Source organism: Arachis ipaensis, chromosome B08 (assembly GCF_000816755.2).
Source record: "Arachis ipaensis cultivar K30076 chromosome B08, Araip1.1, whole genome shotgun sequence".
In the NCBI taxonomy this organism is placed as follows: Eukaryota; Viridiplantae; Streptophyta; class Magnoliopsida; order Fabales; family Fabaceae; genus Arachis; species Arachis ipaensis.
In genome coordinates, this window is record NC_029792.2 from 76,428,591 (window position 1) to 76,455,599 (window position 27,009).

At 32.8% G+C, this 27,009-nt stretch overlaps 1 protein-coding gene and 2 long non-coding RNA genes across 4 annotated transcripts; 1 reads left to right on the plus strand and 2 right to left on the minus strand.

Annotated features, from left to right (window-relative positions):
* On the minus strand, window positions 1,777–3,533 carry LOC107612106. Its single transcript, XR_001613602.2, has 2 exons — window positions 2,996–3,533; window positions 1,777–2,279 (listed from the first exon to the last, which is right to left on the minus strand). It is a non-coding gene; the product is annotated as an uncharacterized LOC107612106 (long non-coding RNA).
* On the plus strand, window positions 3,450–11,894 carry LOC110265938. The gene is made up of 2 exons (XR_002352625.1): window positions 3,450–3,569; window positions 11,301–11,894. It is a non-coding gene; the product is annotated as an uncharacterized LOC110265938 (long non-coding RNA).
* LOC107613770 (DNA polymerase zeta processivity subunit) lies at window positions 9,507–17,933 on the minus strand. 2 transcript variants are annotated; one of them, XM_016315922.2, is made up of 5 exons: window positions 17,772–17,933; window positions 17,611–17,691; window positions 17,377–17,489; window positions 15,704–15,893; window positions 9,507–10,010 (listed from the first exon to the last, which is right to left on the minus strand). In XM_016315922.2, exons 1-5 carry the CDS (start codon window positions 17,800–17,802, stop codon window positions 9,808–9,810), a joined length of 618 nt encoding a protein of 205 aa, XP_016171408.1. In that variant the 5' UTR covers window positions 17,803–17,933; the 3' UTR covers window positions 9,507–9,807. The 2 variants fall into 2 exon arrangements, with proteins under 2 accessions (XP_016171408.1, XP_020965187.1); XM_021109528.1 differs by having other exon boundaries at window positions 17,377–17,691; window positions 17,772–17,858.

Sequence of the window (27,009 nt, forward strand, 5' to 3'; positions counted from 1 at the left end):
TATTAAATAAAAAGTATCTAATGAATTATGAATTTAATATATCTATTTAACAAAAGGATGGATATTTTATACATTTAACTTGTAATTAGTAATTGGTAATTAGATTGTAGCACCCAAACTTTATTTTTTTAATCAAATTTGTATTTTAAATATTTTAAATTAATCGCATTAGTTCTTCAATAATTCTTTTTATTGACAGCGCCAAAATTTGTTAATATGGCATATTAAGTGATACTACAACACATACATAGGAATCTTAATTAACTATTAACATGATAAGTTTATGAAATTAGATCAAATCAAAATCTAATTGAAGGAAGAGCTTGAGGCATTGGAATCTCTTAATTTGGAGTTTATTTGATCGAATTTCATAAACTTATCATGTTAACTGTCAATTAGGACTAATAGGTGTGTATTGTGGAGTCAATTAACATGTCACGTTAACAAACTTTGATGCCGTTAGCAATGGAAGTGATGGTAGCACTAAAATGACTAACTTAAAATCTTTGAAAGACAAATTTGATTAAAAAAAATCTTTAAAAAAAAACTAATTTAGAAAATGAATGATCTTTCGGAGATTAATTTGACGATTTACTCATATTTTTTCTATATTCTTTATCCTTAAGATATAATAAGTATCTCAAATAAACACGAGACATTAGGGTCAACACCATAGGAAACCGTGGCAATACAACAAAATTGGAAATTCGGACGAAAAAGAATAGTACGAATGGTACAATATGGTATATTCAATGCACATGGATTATTCTAACATCGCTTGAAATCAATGGAGAAAGAATTGAAAGAAGACTAATATGAATGATCACCAACTCAAAAAGTTAGTCTCATGGTGTTGAGCACACCCAAGAAAATCTTCGAAAATGAGATTAAATTGTGGGTGGTTGCAATTATGCCTCCCAAACCCAATAAGCACGAAAAAGTGGGTGACATAGTTGATAACACGAATTGCAGAAAAAAAGTGCTCAAAGTAAGGAAATGCTCTACCTTCGCTTGGACCAATAAAAAGCTTTGAACAATGATCATATCCTTGCTCTTAAATCCATTCATAAATATAGTAAATACTTTCTTTCATTTATAAGGCATAATTCTATATAGTACCTTTTCTTTTTTTAAAAAAAAAAAAAAAGATCTACCTTCTTGTTGCATTCTTAGTCACTGAATTTGCATACCCATAATTTGATAGGAAAGAAAGAAAAAAAGAAAAAGGGTATTGAATCACTTCAATTAATCAAAATGCTTTGCCATTTCAATTAGCAAGAAAAAGTAACACCATGAAATTAGCACTTAGGAATGTTAGCACAAGTCAATGTTAGCACTTAGGAATGCACCATGAAATTAACACCCTTTAAAAGAAATATCTAGCCTTTGCTGATGTGATAGCTACCCAACAACTGTATTACCTGAACTGATATATATATAAAATATGATTTTGAAGACATCTAAAATAATATATGAAAATCATTTGTAAATTAGAGAAAATTATGGTTATCAAATTCACAAATCATAAATAAAATATCTAAATATTGAATGATAGTACATATCCTAGGTGCTTTGACAATTATCAGTTTATATTGTTTTTAGTAATAATGTACATTTCAGTTCCACTTAATATATTGGAGGTTGGTTAAATTTTATAATTGATGATAAGTTGATAACTATTCAAGCTCATTATTAATTGGTCATTATAAAACAAAGCAAAACACTTTTTCTCCAACAGAAGTATGCAGTATCAAACATTATCTGAAGAATCAAGAAGACAATAAAACCAATAAATTTAGATTTGAAATGTTGATTGGGAAAAAAAATGGCTACCAAACTTTTGGCTGAATTGAGTAAGTTGTTCTGTCCAATTTTTTTTTTTTTTTTGGCACTATGCTTTTTTAAAAGACTTGGTTACTCAATTTTATAGAATATCATTAAAAACTTTTCAACTATAAAAACCTAATTGAAAATTGCATTAAACTATATATAGTTACTTGCAACATAATTAAAGCTTCTTACTATAACATGGTTATATATATATATGCACATGCACTACAGCTCCGAGTTCCCTTCTCAAAGCACTGGTGATTCTGATAAACTTGGATGCTCAATGTAAAATTGCAAGCACAAAGGGTCGCTACTCATTGACCTGATAGGAGTTATAAAAGGGGGCTGCTCCCACTGCTTAATGCCGGTTGGGATCCATGAGTTAGCTTCCTTGCTTGTGCCTGTCTCCGGAAGCAATTGGAAGTTGCCTGTGATCTCCCACCTGCAATCTGTTTAGAGATGAAAGTGTTTGAGACATCGAATTCAGTTTGAGCATGACAGAACAGAATTCAGCACATGGTTTACAAATGCATCAAACCATTTCTAACAATTAAGCTTAATCTTCTAAGATGAGGTTAGTTACATGAATCAAACAATAATATAATGTACTTGTTATGATATCACTTCTCCCAAAACTTAAGCTAGTAGAAGACATATAAATGGTTATATATATAACTCGGCTCCTCAGGCAAGACTTTTTTTCTAGATTTGCGTGAATTTTGTTTTTATAAACTTTCATTTTTATTTCTTTTTCATTTTCATAAGATAACTTAATTTAAATCAGATTTAATCTTAATGAATTAGATCAGATTTGATTTAAATTTAAAATTCCTAAAAATATGATAACCAATTTAAATCAGATTTAATCTTATTAGTTTATATCAAATTTGATTTAAATTTAAAACTCCTAAAGACTACGAAACAAATCAAGTCTTTTGACAAATTTTAACAACAAATTAAATTAAAATATAGACAAAAATAAATTCGAAATTAAATACTAATTTTGTGACTTCCACTGAACTTTAAAAGTACTAGTGAGTTTTTTGCTGTCCTGACTTAGCCTAATGAGCCTTGTCTTTTCTCTTTTAGTTAGCAATTAATGCATCTCCTCATGTATGAGTGCTGCAAATTTCCCAAAGTTCTCATTGAGCTTCTTTGCACTTACCCTAGTGATGGAGCCTTTTGAAAGTGTGAAATCTCCATTGTGCCCTTTCGCCTTACGATGCTCAGATTTTCCTCCCGCGTGTGTATCATTCCCTCCTTCCTCAAAAAGATTCAAGGTATCCATATCAAAAGAAGAAAGATCAGAAACATTGAAAGTGGCGGAGACATTATACTCATCTAATAGATCAATTTTATAGACATTATCGTTGATTCTCTCAAGCACTTGGAATGGGCCATCTCCTCCTCTAGCATCAAGTTTAGACTTCCTTTCAGTAGGAACCTCTCATTCCTCAAATGAACCCAAATCCAATCTTCTGGTTCAAAGACTATATGCTTTCGACCCTTTTTAACCCTTTCAGCCGTGGCCTTATTCTTCTTTTCAATCATGTCACAAGCATACTCATGTATTGTTTTAATCTTCTCAGCCTTGCTTGCTCCATCTAAACTAACAAGATCACTCAAAGCTAAAAGCATTAAATCCAAAACAATTAGAGGGTTAAAACCATATACAAGTTCAAACGGCAAAAAACCAGTAGAAGAATGAATTGTTTTATTCACCACAAACTCAATAAAAGGTGAACAATCTTTCCAAGAATGAGCTGAAATGCTCATTTAATGAGCTGAAATGCTCATTTAATGAGCATATATATGTTGGGCCTTGGACCCGATTTGGGCCTAGTCCAACTCGTTAGCGTTTTTAGTCCGTTTGACCTACTTTGGGTCAAAACCTTTAAGATTAGTGTCCGGTTTTCAATTCTAAAATATTTCATCCTTTCAAAACAATAAATTCAATCTTTCGAAATCTTATTTTCCAAAATATGCGGTACCGGACAGACTAGAGCCGGTACTGCTGGCTTAAGTACCGATACGCATTTTTACAAAAATCTTTCGCAAAAGATACATTTTCTAACTCAGAAAAATTCATTGAATTCAAATTTCACCTTTAAATTTTCAAACTAAAACTTATAAATTTTAAATCTACTCCGGTCACTTAAAAATTATTATTTTATTGAAACAGTTTTACGTGAAAACTCCGGTCCTTTCACTCTTCCATAAGGGGGTTAGGTTAGATTTGTTTCTAAAGAGGCATGGTTTGGGCAGTCTTCTTTATATAGATTATGGAAGAATTCCATAGCTGCAGATTTGACTTCTTCAGCATCTTCGTACCAAGTTCCATCTCCCTTTCTTAACTTAACTATTCTATTTTTCCTCCGTCTCATGGCTGTCTTGGTATAGTAGAAATGAGTGTTTCTATCACCGTCTACTATTTATTATTGTCTTGACTTTTGCAACCATAACCACTCCTTTTGGTCTAAAATGGTCGCCAACTCTCCTGATAGTTCCTTTTCCATATCATCTAAAAAGGGGTTGCGTCCATAGGAACGGACATTTTGTATTCCTGCAATTCTGTTAAGGATTCATCTTTTTCTTATAAAGAGGTTTCCAAACACGTCTTTGTTCTATTTTTAGAGTTCTTCGGTGATGTCCTTTATAGCCATGGGAAGAGAAAAGTTACGCTTCCAAGCTGAATTAAGGAAATCTTTGAAAGAAGGGTGAGTTCTCCATATAATTTCAAATCTAAAAGGCTTATCTCCCAAATCCAATCTCTCCGGCTTTAGTCTGACCAAGAGAGGGTGATGGTCAGAATTCACCCTGGGTAAGACTTCAACTCTAGCATCCCCAAAATTCCTCCTCCAATCTGTATTCGCAAGTGCTCTTTCTAGTCTTGTGAAGACTCTTTCCATACCATCACGCTGAGCATTTCCACGTGAATTTGGACCCCATATATCCTAAGTCCACCAAATTACATTTATTCACCCAATTCTGAAATCTTCGACAAGCATTTGTATCAACCCAAGCTCCCCCTTCCTTTCATACTCATAATCTATGTCATTAAAATCACCAACATCCAAGGTCTTCCCATATTATGAGCCAAATTAAATAACTTCTCCCACAAGTCTCTTCTTAGAGTTTCTTGTGGACAAGCATAGACTGCAGTTAACGCCCAGGGCTTGTGACCAAGCTCATTTAACTCCATATGAACAAATTGATAATAAGACTCCTTTACATTAATCGTAAGGGAATCATTATTCCAAAGCACCCAAATTCCTCCACTGAAACCTGCAGCTTCTTCCCGATAAGAAAATCTAAAACCCAGATCTTTAACTACCTCCTTAGCTTTTCTTCCACTACACTGAGTTTCATATAATAACACTATAAAAGGTTTTTTCTGTCTAACAATTTCTTTAAGGGTGTGAATTGAAGCTTGATTCGCAATTCCTCTAATATTCCAGGCTAAAATGATCATAATAACACTAGAGGAGTAGAAAGAAAAGTGACCTCTATACATGACTCCTGCTACAAAAGGCAGAGACAAACTAATTACATTGCATCTCCTCTCCTTGTTGGAAAGTTTCTTCCATTTGCATGTCAGCATTTTGCTTTTCAGCATGCTTCTCTTCTATTCTCTCCACTTCTCTTATAGCCTCCGAGAGAGCATCTGGATCTAAGATTCAATTTCTGTTTGCTTCGGATCAGGAGGTTCCTCCATTTGAGAGGGTGATAATGGTGTTTCATTAATAACCTTTGTTGGGAGTGGGCTATCTGGGGTCTGGTCCTTCCAATTCTCTTGGAAGTGGGTTTTTGGTTGGGATAAGATAGTAGTGTTGATTGTTGTGGATATGGGCTTGGATCCAAGTGAAGCATTCAGGTTAAATGAAGGGGATGAAATTAAAAATGGGCTAGGAGTAGGTATATTTTGGTTAACTGTTGCTGGTTGTGTTTTTTTTTCTTTATAAGTTGTGCTTTATGGGTTGTAGAGTTGTTGTTCTGGGTTTTTGGGTTCAAAATGGGTTTGGTTGTATTGCGAGTATCAGCACAGTGGGTCGCGTTAGAAATTCTTTGAGTAGCACGCTCCTTTTTGCCTAGGTCATATTCCTTCCGTTGGAACATTCTCATTCTCTACCTCTTCATTTTGCAGTACAACGAATCTGGTATTCCCTCCACTAACCTGTCATTTTCCTCTACCATTCCCCCCACTACTTGTACCCTCTCCTGCTTTCGCATTTCTTCTGCCACGTGTACGGCATTGAACCAACATCCACAGCCCAAAGCCTACTGTTGTTTCAGAAATTACCTCTTTGTCCTTGTTATTTTTTTGTTGGACCACATTGCCCCTTTCTTCTACCCCCTGCATTGGTTCAATAGCTACTGCATTATCCTTATTCATGGCTACCTGAGCTTTTTTCTTCTCCGGACAGTTCTGCTTTTCATGTCCCACTCTTCCACACTCGAAGTAGACTTGGTGCAGCCCCTCATACTCAATAGTATGATTAATTCCATTGATTTGGTATTACGATACTAAGCGCTTGTCTAAATCAAGTTCCACATAGATTCTCTCAAACTTTCCTCTTGAGACTTCTACTGTATTAGAGTCAATTTTCAATGTTCTTCCAACTATGTTGCCAATTCTTCCCAAAATAGTTCTGTTGTAATATTCAATAGCCAATCCAGGAAGACGAACCTAGGCTGCTATTCTGTCTATCGTAGCATTCGTTGGATCAAAATCTGGTTTCCGTAGTCTTATTATAAGATAGTGATCTAAAATTTTCCAAGGACCTTCTGTGAGCGCAAAATCGAGGTCTTCAGAGTTGAGAAACCTTACTAGAAAAAAATTAGAGCCCAAATTGATGACTTCTAAACTTTCTCTTTTTCCCCACATTATTTCAAGCCTTCTCTTTATAGCTTGCAAAGAGATTCTTCTTCCCATAAGCTTGACAATGAGGGAATCCCACCATTCCTTCCTAATTTCTCTTTTAATGCTTTCACCAATAACCAAGTTGCATATAAAGAGAAGGCTTTATGACTATTTCCTCATCATCTTGACTTTCCTCATCATCTTGACTTTCCTCTTGGTCTGAAGCGTATTCCTCCTCAACATCCCTTCTTTCTGGAGCAGGGTCAGCTTGATCATTTCTGCCAGTTTTCACAATGCTTGCAAAAGTTCTCCTTCCGCATTCTTTCTCTCGGCCATCTGTTCCCATACTTACCACTGCTTCTATGTTGACTCCTTCAACTCCTGTATCCATCACTACTTCATCTTCAATCATCCATTCCTCAACCCTCGGCGGAATGGCCATGTCTCCAGAGAACTCTCTACCTTCCTCAGTCTGCTTCACTTTCTTTCCTTTTTTTAATATATTCATTGAATGGGCTTTTTTAGCATCAATCATATTGTGAAGCATAGCAATGCATTTTAACAATAAGTTTGTGCACACAAAGTTTTGTTCAATAGTCATCATGTATGTCTTGTAACAAATGTATTTTGGTTTAAAATTTGGTTAGGCCAAGTAGTGAATGAAATTCTTAGTATTGTGTGTGTGAATATGAGGTAAGTAAATTTGTAATACCTAATATTGAAAACTGTCTAATCCATTTAACAAAAAGAAATATATTATTTTTAAACCAACGTTCACTTCGAAATCTTTTAATATAATGATGCAACTATATATATTTACAATGACTAATTTTTGTTTGGTTATTTTGTGATGTTAAAACATAGCAAAACAGAATGCAACTAAAAAAAAGAATAAATTTTGCTCGGACCTTATGATTAGTATATTATATACAATAATTCTCTATTTACAAAAATATTCCGATGAAAAAAGAGAATTGCTGGTTCAGTTTTCCACTTTAATGACAGGAAAAAAATTGATCAAATTCTACATGCTTAGTTGATATTAAATAAAAAGTATCTAATGAATTATGAATTTAATATATCTATTTAACAAAAGGATGGATATTTTATACATTTAACTTGTAATTAGTAATTGGTAATTAGATTGTAGCACCCAAACTTTATTTTTTTAATCAAATTTGTATTTTAAATATTTTAAATTAATCGCATTAGTTCTTCAATAATTCTTTTTATTGACAGCGCCAAAATTTGTTAATATGGCATATTAAGTGATACTACAACACATACATAGGAATCTTAATTAACTATTAACATGATAAGTTTATGAAATTAGATCAAATCAAAATCTAATTGAAGGAAGAGCTTGAGGCATTGGAATCTCTTAATTTGGAGTTTATTTGATCGAATTTCATAAACTTATCATGTTAACTGTCAATTAGGACTAATAGGTGTGTATTGTGGAGTCAATTAACATGTCACGTTAACAAACTTTGATGCCGTTAGCAATGGAAGTGATGGTAGCACTAAAATGACTAACTTAAAATCTTTGAAAGACAAATTTGATTAAAAAAAATCTTTAAAAAAAAACTAATTTAGAAAATGAATGATCTTTCGGAGATTAATTTGACGATTTACTCATATTTTTTCTATATTCTTTATCCTTAAGATATAATAAGTATCTCAAATAAACACGAGACATTAGGGTCAACACCATAGGAAACCGTGGCAATACAACAAAATTGGAAATTCGGACGAAAAAGAATAGTACGAATGGTACAATATGGTATATTCAATGCACATGGATTATTCTAACATCGCTTGAAATCAATGGAGAAAGAATTGAAAGAAGACTAATATGAATGATCACCAACTCAAAAAGTTAGTCTCATGGTGTTGAGCACACCCAAGAAAATCTTCGAAAATGAGATTAAATTGTGGGTGGTTGCAATTATGCCTCCCAAACCCAATAAGCACGAAAAAGTGGGTGACATAGTTGATAACACGAATTGCAGAAAAAAAGTGCTCAAAGTAAGGAAATGCTCTACCTTCGCTTGGACCAATAAAAAGCTTTGAACAATGATCATATCCTTGCTCTTAAATCCATTCATAAATATAGTAAATACTTTCTTTCATTTATAAGGCATAATTCTATATAGTACCTTTTCTTTTTTTAAAAAAAAAAAAAAAGATCTACCTTCTTGTTGCATTCTTAGTCACTGAATTTGCATACCCATAATTTGATAGGAAAGAAAGAAAAAAAGAAAAAGGGTATTGAATCACTTCAATTAATCAAAATGCTTTGCCATTTCAATTAGCAAGAAAAAGTAACACCATGAAATTAGCACTTAGGAATGTTAGCACAAGTCAATGTTAGCACTTAGGAATGCACCATGAAATTAACACCCTTTAAAAGAAATATCTAGCCTTTGCTGATGTGATAGCTACCCAACAACTGTATTACCTGAACTGATATATATATAAAATATGATTTTGAAGACATCTAAAATAATATATGAAAATCATTTGTAAATTAGAGAAAATTATGGTTATCAAATTCACAAATCATAAATAAAATATCTAAATATTGAATGATAGTACATATCCTAGGTGCTTTGACAATTATCAGTTTATATTGTTTTTAGTAATAATGTACATTTCAGTTCCACTTAATATATTGGAGGTTGGTTAAATTTTATAATTGATGATAAGTTGATAACTATTCAAGCTCATTATTAATTGGTCATTATAAAACAAAGCAAAACACTTTTTCTCCAACAGAAGTATGCAGTATCAAACATTATCTGAAGAATCAAGAAGACAATAAAACCAATAAATTTAGATTTGAAATGTTGATTGGGAAAAAAAATGGCTACCAAACTTTTGGCTGAATTGAGTAAGTTGTTCTGTCCAATTTTTTTTTTTTTTTTGGCACTATGCTTTTTTAAAAGACTTGGTTACTCAATTTTATAGAATATCATTAAAAACTTTTCAACTATAAAAACCTAATTGAAAATTGCATTAAACTATATATAGTTACTTGCAACATAATTAAAGCTTCTTACTATAACATGGTTATATATATATATGCACATGCACTACAGCTCCGAGTTCCCTTCTCAAAGCACTGGTGATTCTGATAAACTTGGATGCTCAATGTAAAATTGCAAGCACAAAGGGTCGCTACTCATTGACCTGATAGGAGTTATAAAAGGGGGCTGCTCCCACTGCTTAATGCCGGTTGGGATCCATGAGTTAGCTTCCTTGCTTGTGCCTGTCTCCGGAAGCAATTGGAAGTTGCCTGTGATCTCCCACCTGCAATCTGTTTAGAGATGAAAGTGTTTGAGACATCGAATTCAGTTTGAGCATGACAGAACAGAATTCAGCACATGGTTTACAAATGCATCAAACCATTTCTAACAATTAAGCTTAATCTTCTAAGATGAGGTTAGTTACATGAATCAAACAATAATATAATGTACTTGTTATGATATCACTTCTCCCAAAACTTAAGCTAGTAGAAGACATATAAATGGTTATATATATAACTCGGCTCCTCAGGCAAGACTTTTTTTCTAGATTTGCGTGAATTTTGTTTTTATAAACTTTCATTTTTATTTCTTTTTCATTTTCATAAGATAACTTAATTTAAATCAGATTTAATCTTAATGAATTAGATCAGATTTGATTTAAATTTAAAATTCCTAAAAATATGATAACCAATTTAAATCAGATTTAATCTTATTAGTTTATATCAAATTTGATTTAAATTTAAAACTCCTAAAGACTACGAAACAAATCAAGTCTTTTGACAAATTTTAACAACAAATTAAATTAAAATATAGACAAAAATAAATTCGAAATTAAATACTAATTTTGTGACTTCCACTGAACTTTAAAAGTACTAGTGAGTTTTTTGCTGTCCTGACTTAGCCTAATGAGCCTTGTCTTTTCTCTTTTAGTTAGCAATTAATGCATCTCCTCATGTATGAGTGCTGCAAATTTCCCAAAGTTCTCATTGAGCTTCTTTGCACTTACCCTAGTGATGGAGCCTTTTGAAAGTGTGAAATCTCCATTGTGCCCTTTCGCCTTACGATGCTCAGATTTTCCTCCCGCGTGTGTATCATTCCCTCCTTCCTCAAAAAGATTCAAGGTATCCATATCAAAAGAAGAAAGATCAGAAACATTGAAAGTGGCGGAGACATTATACTCATCTAATAGATCAATTTTATAGACATTATCGTTGATTCTCTCAAGCACTTGGAATGGGCCATCTCCTCCTCTAGCATCAAGTTTAGACTTCCTTTCAGTAGGAACCTCTCATTCCTCAAATGAACCCAAATCCAATCTTCTGGTTCAAAGACTATATGCTTTCGACCCTTTTTAACCCTTTCAGCCGTGGCCTTATTCTTCTTTTCAATCATGTCACAAGCATACTCATGTATTGTTTTAATCTTCTCAGCCTTGCTTGCTCCATCTAAACTAACAAGATCACTCAAAGCTAAAAGCATTAAATCCAAAACAATTAGAGGGTTAAAACCATATACAAGTTCAAACGGCAAAAAACCAGTAGAAGAATGAATTGTTTTATTCACCACAAACTCAATAAAAGGTGAACAATCTTTCCAAGTTTTTAAATTCTTACCAACAACAACACGCAATAAGGTCCCTAATGTTCTATTCACCACTTCAGTTTGACCATCTGTCTGAGGATAACTAGTAGTAGAGTATAATAATTTTGTTCCAAACTTAACCTACAATACTTTCCAAAAATGACTTAAGAATTTTACATAAGGATCAGAGATAATAGTTTGAAAACGTCATGAAAGTGCACAACCTCTTTAGAAAATAGATCAGCAATATTTGTTACATCGTCAGTTTTATGGCATGTATTGAAATGAGCTATTTTACCAAAGCTGTCTACCACAACAAAAATACTATCTCTACCTTTCCTAGTTTTAAGGAAACCAAGAACAAAATTCGTAGATATATCAACTTATGAAATTATAGAAACAGATAATAGGATTTAGTACAAAATTTTTCAACATCTCTACGCATGTGTAGCCAATAAAAATGTTCAGATAACATATCCAAAGTTTTATATCCACCAAAATGACCCATCAAACCCCTACTATGTGATTCCAGAACAAATAAATCCTTTATGGAATAAATAGGCACACAAATCCTATCACCTCGAAAAAAAAAACCATTATGCTTAGAGAATTTGTTATGTGCACCATCCTCACATGTAGTATATATAGGGGCAAAATCTTGCATACAATTCCTTCATACACTCAAAGCCTAACAACTTAGAAGTAAGGGTAGTGATTAAGGAACACCTCCTAGATAATGCATCCACATCCACATTCTCTTTACCTTGCTTATAGGCAATCACATATGAAAAAGATTCAAGGAATTCTACTCACTTTGCATGTTTTTTGTTCAGCTTTTCTTGATCCTTCAAGTGTTTTAAAGATTTATGGTCAAAATGCACCTCAAATTCCTTAGGCAGCAAATAATGTTGCCACACCTCCAACACTCGGACCAAGGCATACAACTTCTTATCATAAGTTGAGTAGTTGAGACGAGCTACCTTCAACTTCTTATTGAAATAAGCTATGACTCACTTTTCCTGCATCAAAACAGCACATATACCAATCCCGGAAGTATCACATTCTATTTCAAGAGTCTTAAAAAAATCCGGTAACACAAGAATGAATGCATAACACAACAAATCTTTCAAAGTGTTAGAAGCAAGTTCTTATTCTTATTCCCATCTAAAACCTACATCTTTTGTTAATAATTTTAGTTAATGAACACAAGAACAAGAAATTGCTTCTAACACTTTGAAAGATTTGTTGTGTTCTGGACCAATTCTTGTGTTATCGGATTTTTTAAAGACTTTTAAAATAGAATGTGATGCTTTCGGGATGGGTATAGGTGCTGTTTTGATGTAGGAAAAGCGAGCCATAGCTTATTTCAATGAAAATTTGAATGGAGCTCGTCTCAACTACTCAACTTATAATAAAGAGTTGTATACCTTGGTGCGAGCGTTGGAAGTTTGGCAACATTATCTGCTGCCTAAGGAATTTGTGATGCATATTGACCATGAATCCTTAAAACACTTGAAGGGTCAAGAAAACTGAACAAAAGACATGCCAAGTGGGTATAATTCCTTGAATTTTTTTCTTAATCACTATCCTTCTAAGTTGTTACATTTTAAGTGTATGAAGGAATTGTATCCTAGTTTTGCCCCCTATATATGCTGTATGTGAGAATGGTGTATATAACAAATTATACAAGCATTGTGGTTTTCTTTTTCTAGGTGATAGAATTTGTGTGCTTACTTGTTCCATAAGGGAGTTACTTATTCTGGAATCGCATAGTGGAGGTTTGATGGGTCATTTTGGTGTGTATAAAACTTGAGATGTATTATCTTAACATTTACTGGTTACACATACGTAGAGATGTTAAAAAATTTTGTGCTAAATGTATTGCATGTAAACAAGAAAAGATATATTTATTGATTTTGTTCTTGATTTACCTAGAATTAGAAAAGATAGAAATACTCTTTTTATTGTGGTATATAGATTTAGTAAAATGACCCATTTCATTGTATGTCATAAAACTGATAATGCAACAAACATTGTTGATCTGATTTTTTGAGATGTATGCATACATGGCATTTCCCAAACTATTGTTTTTTATCGTGATGTAAAATTCTTAAGTCATTATTGAAAAGTGTTAGTGGAGTAAGTTGGGAACAAAATAATTATACACTACTTGTCATCCTCACCGCTATAAGACCGGCTATACTTTATGGTACAGAGTGTTGGGCGGCCAAAGGGGAGCACGAACATAAGGTGAGTGTGGCAGAGATAAAGATGTTGAGATGGATGAGTAGTCATACGCGATTGGATAAAATAAGGAACGAAGATATAAGGGAGAGAGTTGGAGTAGCACCCATTGTAGAAAAGATAGTTGAATCGCGTCTCAGGTGGTTTGTACATGTGAGAAGAAGACCGATAAAACACACAGTCAGGAGGGTGGATGAGATGGAAGATGGACAAGGGATGAAAGGTAGAGGAAGACCTAAGAAGACCATCCATGAGGTGGTCAAACGAGATCTACATATAAACGGTCTCTCTGTAGACATGATACATGACAGAGTACAATAGCGTCGTTTGATTCATGTAGCCGACCCCACCTAGTCGGACAAGGCTTTGTTGTTGTTGTTGTTGTTGTTTGTACTACTTGTCATCCTCAGACTGATTGTCAAACTGAAGTGGTAAATAAATACTGTTGTTGGTAAGAATTTGAAAATTTGGAAAAATTATTTATCTTTTATTGAGTTTGTTTATAATAAGACAATTCATTTTTCTACTGATTTTTTGCCCTTTGAACTTGTATATGTTAACCCTCTAATTGTTTTGGATTTAATATTTTTTTCTTTGAATGATCTTATTAGCTTAGATGGAGCAAGCAAGGCTAAGAGTGTTAAAACAATACATGAGAAGGCTCGTGGCATGATTGAAAGGAAGAACAAGACCACTGCTAAAAGGGTAAATAAGGGTCGAAAGCATATAGTTTTCAAATCAGAATATTGGATTTGGGTTCATTTGAGTAAGGAGAGATTTTCTACTCAAAGAAAGTCTAAACTTGATGCTAGAGGAGATGACCCATTCCATGTGCTTGAGAGAATCCACGATAATGCCTATAAGGTTCATCTATTAGATGAGTATAATGTCTCCACCATTTTCAATGTTTTTGATCTTTCTCCTTTTGATATGGATACAGATTTGAGGACAAATCTCTTTAAAGAAGGAGGGAATGATACATGCGGGGGAGGAAAATCTAAGCATCCTAAGGCGAAAGGATAGAATGGAGATTTCACACTTCCAGAAAGCTCCATCACTAGGGCACGTGCAAAGAAAAGAAGCTCAAGGAGAGTTTTGGGAACTTGACAGTACTCATACATGAAAAGATGCATCAATTGCTAACTAAGGGAGACATGACAAGGTCTATTGGGCTAAATCTCGACAATTAGAAACCCACTAGTACTTTTCATGTTTAGTGGAAATCACAAAATTAGTATTTAGTTTCAAATTTATTAGGTCTATATTTTAGTTTGATTTGTTGCTAAGATTTATCAAAAGATTTTATTTGATTTTGATTTGTTTAGTAGTATCTTTAGGTGTTTAAAAATGAAATTAAATCTGATTTAATCTAATAAGATCAAATCTGATTTAAATTGGTTATCATATTTTTAGAAATTTAAATTTAAATCAAATTTGATCTAATACAATAAAATCAAATCTGATTTAAATTATCTTTCAATTTTCACCAATTGATTTAGGTTGTCAAGGACAAGTTTGAAGGTCAAGGTCTAGTAAGAAATCCTTTTCGGTGACCTAGGTTGCTAAAAACAGGGTTCTTAAAAATTTAGTAGAAAAACCTGTATCTATTTTTTTGTGTTTCCGTTGTGTCTTTTCTTATCGTTCATCCATCTTTTCTTATTCCTTTCAATTTTGTCTATATATTCTTATCAGTTAACAAGGATCAAAGTCTAGATTTTTAGATCATAGAAGTTCTGATATTAAGTTATGATACCATTTTCTTCAAAAATTTAAACGGATAGGAAGAGAAATATGAATGATTATATATCTAACATTCTTAAAAACAACTGTGTTTAACCCAATTATATCAAATCACTCTTAATAATATCTTCTAAAATTTTCTTGGGTATCTTCCTACCTTGCCTACTGGACTATTGTCCATCTGATCCACTCTTGACTCCTAATTGATGGCTTTGTAGGCCTTATTCAAATATGACCATTAGATTTGATTCAAAAATACAAATCTATATAAACCACAAAACATGAGGTATGTCAATGTGGACATGCATTTTTTCATACATACAAGAGGGAGAGGGATTATCATGAATTTATACCAAAAGAGCACAGGAAAAAAACTATGAAACTAGAAAGAGATACTTTGCACGATACTAAAATTCACCTGGAGGAAGCTTCTTAGTAAGAGATTCTGAGACTGACAGCTTGGCAAGGAATGATCTAAGAGAGATCTGAAGGTCCACCCCTTCCACGGCTGAACCATACGACTGGTTCACTGTGAGCTTGAATATGAATTTCTCCAATGGAACGTTGTCAGTGTTGAAAAAAACAACAGCTACTCTATCTACCATGCCCTAACAAAGGTAGGGATGAGTGAAAATCAACCAGGTTTCCGTAAGAAAGCAATTGGAAAAGAAAGTTGGATTATTTAAGCATTCTGCAATCAAATATTTCTTAGAAGAATAACAAGTAAATATTTAATGGATGGTACTCTAATTCGAGAGATTTTGTGCATTGAGGAGTGGCTTTATTCTAAGCATACATTGAATTATCCTGGCTTTATTCGAACATACTAGAAACTAACACGGGAATCACTACCTAACCAATAGAACATAAAGAGATAACATTCTAAGCATAATAAGTGGCTTTATAGGTGACAATTATAGGTGACATAACTATATAAGCATTGCACTCAGTTCTAATAGATAACATCCTTGAGCTGTTTCATACTAGCACACAAGCATATAAATTGCAAGTAAAGAAAAGAGCAAAGATTTAGATTAAGTATAATTAGGTGTAAGATGAAGCCTACAGCATCAAAACATATAACTTTTAAGTTGGTTAGTTATGAACAAAATTTTAGCACAAAATTCTATAAAAACTCTATCAAAAAATAATTGCCTAGACACCAAAATGTCCTTACTTTACATTCTACCAAAATTCAAAGGATTTTATCATAATATATATAAAAGTACTTTCTACCAAGAGAGGTGAACTATATGTATCAAATGAAGATCACGAAGCCACTTTTAGAATTTTAGTTATACTCTTCTTAGTTCTTACTGGTGCTTCTATAGGTCCTCTCATCACATTCACTTCCTTGTATAGTATATTCATTCATGCATTCCAAAATCCTAACCTGTACAACATTGAGCTTATTACACTGTTGGCCTTTCATACATTCAATTCCATACAAGATCTTAGGTCCTATAGCTGTATAGCAAAATTTTTCCTGAACTTAAGATGACTTTCCTATATCATTCAATAACAACACTCGAATCATCTCTCTATTTCATCCAACAGAGTACTATTGTTTTTCCCCTTTAAGTAGATATCATGACAAGACACTCACTGAAATCACCTTCAAGATTGATAAGTATGTAGAAGAGATGAGATCAGATCCAAATATAAATCTTAAAAATTTCGCAGAAGCTAGTCTTAGTTGCACTCCGACTCTACTTATAGATTTTATTCAATACAAAAGAAACGATCAAACCTGCTAATTGGTATGCCTAAAAATCCTCCTTACTTTATACTTACCATGTACATTGAATTATCCTTGAATATTGTATAATTACAACATTTTGAATTAGGAGGATCTATAGGAATACTTCTAGGAGGCTATATCATCACAATGTTACAATGCCATTGCTTAACAATAGGTAAAACTACAATATATACCCCATTTCATGTTAATTCTGAAATCCACATGACAATCCAAAGATCCTATATCAGCTCATTTAATATCAAAGCAAGAAAATCAACAACAATCCTTACAAGGCTGAGTAAAACTTCAAAGAATTATAATAGAAACTCCCAAAATGAAGAAACCCTAACCTTTTGTAAAAAGGGAAGAAGCCCTGAGACAGTAGCATGTATGTAATATCTAAGTTGAGGATGGCGTGCTCTTTGAACCACCACATTCATATACCTTCTCCTCTCAAATGCACCTTTTCCAACACCAAATAATAATAATAATAATAATAATAATAATAATAATAAGAAGAAGAAGAAGAAGAAAAGAAATGATGGGCATGGAAGAGGGAGAATCCAAAGAAGGAAGCAAGAAACCAGAAGGATAAACGCCTTTAAGAAACACAACAGCGGTAATAGCCACCTCCAAGAATTCAACCAAAACAGAAGCTGCTTGCCCTGCAAATTTTTCATAAACACAACTTCACCAATCACCATGTTACGCACAACTTAAAATAAAAATTGAAAAATTCCAAAACCTTGTGGAGTTTCATTCTCTTTGCGCTGCATAATCACTAATGCTATTCAACTACACATTTGGACGAATTACAAATCAGAGAGATGGTAAGGGCTTATTTTAAACCTTAAACTTCAAATCTGTTTCGAAAAAATGGGCCATGAAATTATCAAGCGTATAAAAATCCGACAGGTCATTAAACCATTTTAGTTACTGATTATTAGTGCTCGTTTGGTACCATTATTTAGATAATAATTTATATTTTTTTTAAAAGATTTTTTTTTAAAAAAAGATACTTTTCATGTAATAAATAAACAAAAAAATATTTTTATATTGTTATACCCAAACATAATTGATAGATAAATAAATCTTTTTGTAAGAGATATCCAAATATAAAATTACTTTTACTTTTCTATAAGATCTTCTAAAAAAGATAACTCAAAAAAAGATCTTTTATTAGAAACTCACCCAAACAAACCATTAGTTTGTTAGTCTAATCAATTTAATTATGGTTCAATCGAAATAACCATTTTATAATAAAATAATAAATAAAATATAAATAAACACATTAAAACATAATTATAACAAAATTTTAGTGATAGCTAAATTCATTGTTTGCATTCTCTTATAGATTATATAACTTGGTTTGTTGTACAAACAAGAAAACCTCATTTTGAAACACATGCACAGACTGAATGATAGGACACACAGTTAGAAAATTACTTAATACAGACAGATTTAGTCTTTATTACAGATGAATTTTTGGTTACTAACAGATTTTGTCCTCTATAAAAGCCTCGTCAGGAATTATTTACCGATGATTTTTTTCGTCAGAAAATTACCGACAGATTTTTACCAATTACCAACAGATTTTTCCTCGGTAAATTCTCTCCTTATTTCCTTGAAACAACGAACTTTCTGATGGATTTTCCGTCAGTAATTACAGATGAATTTTCTAACAGATTTTTTGTCGATAATTACAAACAAATTTTCTGACAGATTTTCCGTCGATAATTAGAGACGAAATTTCCGTCAGTAATTACAGACAAATTTTTTGACAAATTTTCCGTCGATAATTGGCAACAGATTTTCCAACAAATTTTTCGTCTGTAATTTTAACATTGGAAAATCATCCCACACTCTGAATACAGACAGAAAATCCGTCTATAAATCCGTCAGTGGTAAAATAGAATTTTTTTAGACGTTTATATAAATTTAATACAAATTTTTATCTAATTTGTATTCGAATATTTATAATATTTCAAAAAATAAACAAATTCATCGTATTATCAAACTAAAAGAAAAGTACTATAAACAAGAAAATCAATATAATTCAAAACATAAACAAAGTGTATTGATCATCAACTATAATTCCCAGTATATTGTTCAACTATACTAAAATTATCAGCTATAATCTTCATCCTCATCTTCATCCTCATCATCAATATAAGCAGGGCTGGACTTGCAAAATTAACATTATATGACCTACTTATGTTTGTTTTATAAATACGATTACACAGATACATGATATTTTAATATAAACCAAACAAACATGCATTCCAGAAATTACAACTCAGGAAAAATTCTGAAACTTTGAAGCATACTACTGTTAAATTATTTCCACTCCTGGTGATCAAAACCACTTTGATTATTCAAAGAACTATCAGCAGCAACACAATGGTTAATGCAGAATGCCTTCACATATGGTGAAAACATAACAATTGTTCCCCAGAACAATGGCTCGTTGATTTTTAGAACAGACTTTTCTTACTAGATGAAGTCAAAGTTAATACTGCAATGATGCACTACAACTCATAAAAGATTATAGGAAACGACATATCCAGAATTTCACCACCAATCAAGGTTCTGACAACCGGACCGGTCATTGAACCGTTTTAGCTACTGGTTCACTGGTTTACTGGTTCAATCGTGATTCAACTGGAATAACCGTTTTATAAATAAAATATAAATAAACATACTAAAACATAATTATATTCTAACATAAATTTTAAAATTTTATCCAAATTAAAAGTATTACATTACCCAAAGTATTATAATCTCATCTAAATCTAAATACAAACTAAATAAATATCCAATATCAAAGACAAATATTAAAATTTGCTATTAATCATCAAAATTAAAAGAGAAGAGCCATATTCAAAAACCTTAAACTACTTGGCCGAATCACACACTCCTAAATGGTGATTTATTTATTTCTCTCAAACATCTATTTTAACTTTATTAGGAGCAATTCTTTAATTAAATAATCACTCAGAGAATGCAAAAAATTAAGATGCACAAAGTATAAGATTACAAAAATAGCATGAAAAACAACAACACAGCAAATAAACATCACTGTAAAAAAAAATAGCAACAATCAAGAACAATAAAAAAAAAACAGTAGTGAATAAAAATCAACAATCAGAACCATCAAGATCAAACACCAACAATTAGCAACAATAATAAACACAATATTGAATAATTAAATAAAAAATATAATATCCGAACAATAAGAACAGTTCCATAATTATTTTTAAACAAAATAATATAAATTACTCATAATTACTTATCTTTGGTGATTAGGGCTTTGTTTTACTGTTTCATTATATTTAATTTATGTGACTTTTAATTTATTTGAACATTTGATGTTTAATATTAAATAATTAGTATCTATTATTTATAATTTGACTATTAATTGTGTGAAAAAATAAGTTTAAATAAAAAATTAAAACTAAAAAGGAAAAAATTTTAAAAATTTTGCATCATAATATTTTTTTTTAAAAACAATATTGATATTACCGTCGAATTTATGACGCGAGCCAAACATTGGTTCAGAATTCTCTCAAAAAGAATTGCTTCGTCGATAGTATAGTTCCAAACCAACAAATAACCCATGTCGGAGTTTAAAATATACAAATCAATAAAAACCGGAAGTTTTAAATCCTAGGTCGTCTCTAAAAGAAATTGCAGTGAGGTATGCGTATCATTGGTTATGAGAAAATGGGTTTTGATGGCAAAATGCAAGTAATTAAATGACAATATATTAAAAAGCACATAAGAAATTCAAATGCTAAAAAAGCATCTTGGTAAGGATTGAGAGTTAAGGTTTCCTATCTATGTCATCGACCGCAAACATGATAATTAAGAAGAGTTAATCCCACTTCGTCATTCCCAAACATCGGGAGAAAGTGAAATAGGCATAATTGATCTTAATCCACAAGTCCTATCCAACTCACTAATTAAACTTAGTGAAAGACTAGTGTCAGTGGAAATAAAACCAACTAACAACCCTAAGTTACCAATCAATATTAGACATCAATGACTCAATGTCACCTAAGTCCTCAATTCCAAGTCAAAAATGCAAAAATCTACTGTAAAACTAAGAAATGCATTTTAGCAAACACTTGGAAGGCATAAAAGGAAATATCATAAATTACAATAACAATAAAATCTATAACTACCAAATTCAAGAAAGCAATAATAACAACTAGAAGAAACATCAATAAACATAAAAATATCATTAAAGAAGAATTGAAATCAACAATTGTTCATAAACTAAAATTAGCAAAAATAAAGAAACTAACAAGTAAAACTAAACATTTTAAGATGCTAGAATAATAAGAAGTAAAGAAAACTAAATTAAAACAAGATCAAAATCTAAATTTAAGGAGGAATTAAACTAAAAACTCTAAATTCCTAGATTCTAAAACTTTTATCCTAAAACATGATTCTAAACTAAACTAAGACTATGGCTTGGTTCAATGCCCATGTATTCATGCCTTCAAATACTTCAGAAATAAGTTGGATTGGGCTAAAATTGGGCTAGAAATCGCCAGTCACGTGCCATTTTAAGTGAGGGATGAGATTGGGGTCATGCGTACGCATCTACCATGCGTACGTACAACTATGAAAATCTCCAATCTTCATTTCTTGATGATTCCTCTACTTTTGCATGCTTTTTCTTCATTTCTTCAAGTCATTCTTGCTTCTAAACCTTCAATCACTCAACAAACACATCAATGTATCGAATGAGATAGAAGTGAATTAAATTTAGGAATTTTAAAGTATAAAAAGTATGTTTTTACACTAAAGCACAATTAGGAGAAATTTACAAAAACATACAATTTCAATGAATAAATGCAAGATAAGTTGATAAAATTCATTTTTCTCAATACAAAATTCATCGTAAATATGGATTTATCAATTTACCGAGGGAATAATCCGACGGTAATAGTGTGAAAAACAGGATATTGTGGCAACAACGTTACCGTCGGAAAAATCTGCCGGTAACCAAATGGTTTTTCAGAAAGGTAATCCATTGTAAAATTTGACGATAACTAGTTACTGGCGAGGTTTATACCGTCGGATTCTTTTCGTCGGTAATTAACTTACCGTCGAATTTTATTCATATTTTGATGGTATTCAGCATTTTTCTTGTAGTGTCAAATCACACTCTATCATCATTAAATAGCTCTGTGGAATCCAAATCTATAACCACCTTACCACCACTTACATGAACCTCTTGAATATCTACCTTTAAAATTACAACCATCCTAACACTATTACTCATATGAACCTCTCAAACTACCACCTCCGTCATTCCAAGATTATTGCTCTTATGAGTCACTTTTTCAACCACCTCTATTTGACTAACAAACCCAATTTCTATCTTGTGGTCGGTATATGGAAGAAGTACTCCACTTGTTAATCCATAAGCAAGAGGAGTATCAAAGAAAATAACAAAGGAACATGGACCACCCATAGAATTGATAAATCGGATAGACGTAAGCTCGCTTACTCAAAACATGGTTCACCACACTTTGTAGTAATGAGTTGGAGGATATATTGCCAAAGAATGGAAACTTTGAGTTTATTGACTATGAGGAGGTAGTTGAACACTTGAAAGTAGTAAAAATAAGTGGGTTTGGCACCTTAAGACCTTGATGTCCCTTCATCCTTGACAAGTAATAATTTTATTTGAGAGAAATGTGTACACCCTCCATGAATATCTTTCATGATAAGGAGAAAACTTCGGAAAATGTATGCAAACAAGAAATAGTAGTTTAAGTAGAAGCTTACAAAGAGTTGAAAGTTGTGAAGAAAGAGTCAAAGGGAGTGAATATCACCTTGCCTCATCCATTAGAATTCTCTCTTACTAAGTCACCATCCAAAACACAATTTGAGTGGATAAAAATCTCATCTGTTAACTTTTTTGGCCTACATCAATATGCTTCGTTAGAAACGGATGATCAACTTAGAACTCTTTGTGAAAAACAAAGTGAGAACATGTTGGTTATTGATTGGAAACAAGAACCAACATTTATGGGTGATAAAAGATTAAAGCATGAGATCTGAGAGTGGTGCAGAAGTAAAAAAATTCAAGGTTAAGATATGGAGCTTAAGGAGGCATTTAGAATCTTGACTACTCTAAGGGAAGTATGATAAGCAACAAGAAGGTAGATTTTCTTACAGAATTTGGGACCCCAGAAAGTACTATAATGATTAACCATTTTTAGGCTCTTCTTTAGCTTGGAATTTCTTCAAGGAATCGCATCCATAATTTGGGATCCCAGAGCATATATCAAATTCAAGAATTGGTAGGGATTCAAGAAAGAATTCAAGCACAAGCTGCCTAATAAGAGCTTTACCGATCGTCTAACTTAAGGACGTTAAAGAAAAGTGATAGGTGGGAGCTATAAACCCTGCGTAATTAGTGAATAATTAGCTAATAAATTAATTATTAATAAAAAAATTAGAAAAAATGAATTTTATAGTTTAATGAAGTAGAAATAATTAAAACATAAATTTTGACACTAATTTTAAAGGTTTTGGCCCAAAATTGGGCTAAACGGGCCAAACCGGTCGAATCGGACTCCTATTGGACCCAAGGCCCAACCCAACTCACTAACACATATGAGCTTTAGCTCATCTTCCTTCCTTACCATATGAAACTCACGCTGAAAACACCTAGGGGGGAGAAATAAGAACATTCAAACCCTTATCCAAAATTTCAATCTCATATAACTTTCGATCCAGAGCTTCGATTGCCGCACCGCTTGCGGTCACGCGTCCTCCGCGTCGAGCTCTATAAAGGCCACTAACTTGATTTCATTATCATCCTCTCTTCTCCCTAATTTTTTAAAATTAAACTATGGGTATTGAGATTTGTGGTTATTTTGGTGTTTTAGGATAAAATTAACTTGAGAAAATTAGTGAGTTTTGTTTGATTGATGTATGAGTAAGGTAAGAACCCTCAAACCCTAGTAAATTCTTTGATTATATGTGGTCGAGTATTGAGTTTGTAAATATGAATGTAATGGTATAAATTAGGTAGTATATATGTGACATTGGAGCATAATTGAGGAGATTGGAAGCTTGGTTTGTGCCTTGGGTGCTGAAATCTTGGTGGTGGAGGCTTGAGACTTTTCTTTTTTGAGGTAGCTTTGGCTTAGGGAGGAATCGGCCAAGGTATGGTTTTTGGTTTCTCGTAGATAATATATAATGTTTCGTGAAAACATAGGTTAGATAACCATAAGATATGTTGGAAATGCGTGAATATCTTGATGTAAACGTGGAATTATATTGAGAATGAGTTGATGAATGATGATTTTGTTATTTGATGAGTTTGGTGTCTGATGATGATAATGTATAATGATGAGTTATGTGGTTTGAATTTGGGTTGTTCGCAGTAGCAAATGAGATAATTGAGTAATTGGTGTAATGGGGTGGAAATGGAATGATAATATACCTGTTCTATACATAATGAGTGTTGTTTTAAGGAATAATGCATTGTTTTTGAAATGAAATTGGTAAAAATAGAGCTTTGTGATTTTGATGAAAAACCTAATTTTTGACTGAATTTTAGCGGGCCATAACTTGGCTTTCGGACCCTCAAAGTTTGTCAAACTTGTTTTACATGAAAATTGGGTCCGTGAAGTTTACGTCTTTTGAAGATCGGACTAAAAACAATTTTTAACAAAAAAGTTATGGATGTCAGAGGTTCAGAGTGTAAAAGTACTTTCTGCATAACTTAACAGCTTTTTACAAAATTTGAGGGGCATGCGTATGCGGCACACACACGCGATGCGAGCATTTTGTTCTGTCCAAACATCTCGCCTACGCGGGCGTGTGCATGCGTACGTGAGAGGTGATTTTTCAAGCCCACGTACGCGGACAAGAGCCATGCGATGCGGGATATCCTTGCTATTCGGGGGGTCTGTGTACGCGGATGATGGTCGCGTACGCGAGTTAGGCAATTTACACCCCCGCGTACGTGAGATTATGCATGCGTACGCAAACCCTTGTTCTTGGGGAAAAAGTGGATTTCTTGTTAGTTTAACTATTTTCCAATTTCCAAACCTTTATAGTTACCTTCTAAGGTCATAAATTAAGTTTCTAATTATTGGGAGAGGAGTAAACTTGGAGGAGAAGTTAACTTGGCGATGAAAAAAGGTTTGGAAAAAAAATGATGTGTTGTTGGGGAAGTGCGGTAGTGATGATGATGTTATGTATGATGATGGAAATTGATAATGAATGATTAATATTGAATTATTATTTGCATCTTATCTGAGACACGAGTTTCCCTGGGTAGATGCAGTGGCTAGCCACTACTCGCTTCAAGTTGAGACTCGATACTCTATTGACCATACGTCGCAAGATGTGGCCGGGCACTTTAACTCCCCGAAAATTCTCCCAATGAGCTGAATTTGATAAATGATTGAGAAAAAAACTATACATAGACTCTTGGAGATACGCGCACGAAGAACTGTCCAGGACTAGCTACCGGACATGTCGGGTTTGGCTTTATAACCGACAGATGGGACTCATCAGCCATAGGACAGGCATACATCATATGCATATGTTTGTTTTGTCTGATTGTGCATTCTTTGAGTTTGCCTTCGTGATTACTATGCTTAATTGCTAAATTTTCTACCTGCTGTATCTATATCCTACTTATATTTTCCTTGTCTATATTGTTTGTCTGTGCAGTTGAGAGGCCCCTTATCTGGCGGAGGAGTGACGAGGGCAGTTCCACTAGAGTTTTTGAGGATTGGAGGAAAGTGAGAATTGAGGGGTTAAGTTAGAATGGAATTAGAGCCTAAATGCCTTAGATAACTTACCTTGCTTATGGTTTTCAATTATAGTTTTAAGTTTTAAATCTGAGTGTCGGAGTTCTAGGAGCTTTCCCAAGACCTTATATATTATGTTTGTGGGTATTATTACCATGCCGAGAATCCCTGGTTCTTGTAACACCCTTACTTTTAACACCTCATAATCGTACTAAAAGCTCAGGTGTTACTTACCTCTAATTTGTTAATTTAATATTATATTTATTTAATATTGGGTCTTTGTGAATATAAACCGAATCCTTAGTTACGAAATCAAAAACTCTTTATGTTAACCCACTTAATCACATAATTATGTTCACATAATAATAAATACATAAACTTAACAAAACTTCTTAAATACAAATCCTGCCCCTCTAAAATCTCAAATGACAATTGACGAGGGGTAAAGTCTCAATTAAATCAACAAACAGAAAGTACAACATATATATAAAGTTTGTAGATCGGTCGCGGCTTCGCGCCAAAGCTCCTGAACCTGTCACTGAAAAAGAAATTTTGTAGGGGAGTGAGAACATTGTCCTCGAAAGGGTTCTCAGTAGAGGGTTTAAGAATTGTTATAAGAGGATATTTAAAAGAAAACAGTTTTTCGATTGCAGAGATTATCGTTCGTCTTATGAGTCTTTTTAAAATCCAACTGTTAATCATTCAAAACCTTTTCAAAGAAACAATATTTAACTTTTTCAGAAATCCAAAACTCTTCTTTTCTTATAAGAAAAATCTCAATCAGTTTCCTATATTGTATGAATGGCCAACTTATTCCAAGCATAGGTTCATTAAGTCTATGCTGAACCAACTTGATTTTTCATACTTTACTAATACCTCAATCAGAAACCAATCACAGCCTTTAGCCCCATCACATAATCAATCAACACAATTATCAATTCATCACCAATAATCTCAAAAGTACCACATTAGAATAAACATAGGCAAAATAGACAAAGAAAGCACAGGTATAGATAGCAATTAATAAAAGTTTAGCAATTAGGCAAACTAAAACAAATTCAAACTCAAGCAAAGCATACAAATGCATATGATATATGCTTGGCCTATGACTAATGAGCTCATTTGTCAGTTTTATAGCCAAACCCAACATGTCCGGTAGGTAACCCGGACACTGTGTCTCTGTTGCGCATT

Bases quoted from the DNA above. Each gene is read 5' to 3' on its own strand.
- LOC107613770 (XM_021109528.1), bottom strand. The intron at 15,894-17,376 runs GTTAGGGTTTCT...TACCTTTGTTAG, and splicing joins TTCTTCCCTTTTTACAAAAG to GGCATGGTAGATAGAGTAGC. The intron at 10,011-15,703 runs GTGAATTTTAGT...ATCTCTAAACAG, and splicing joins TACTAAGAAGCTTCCTCCAG to ATTGCAGGTGGGAGATCACA.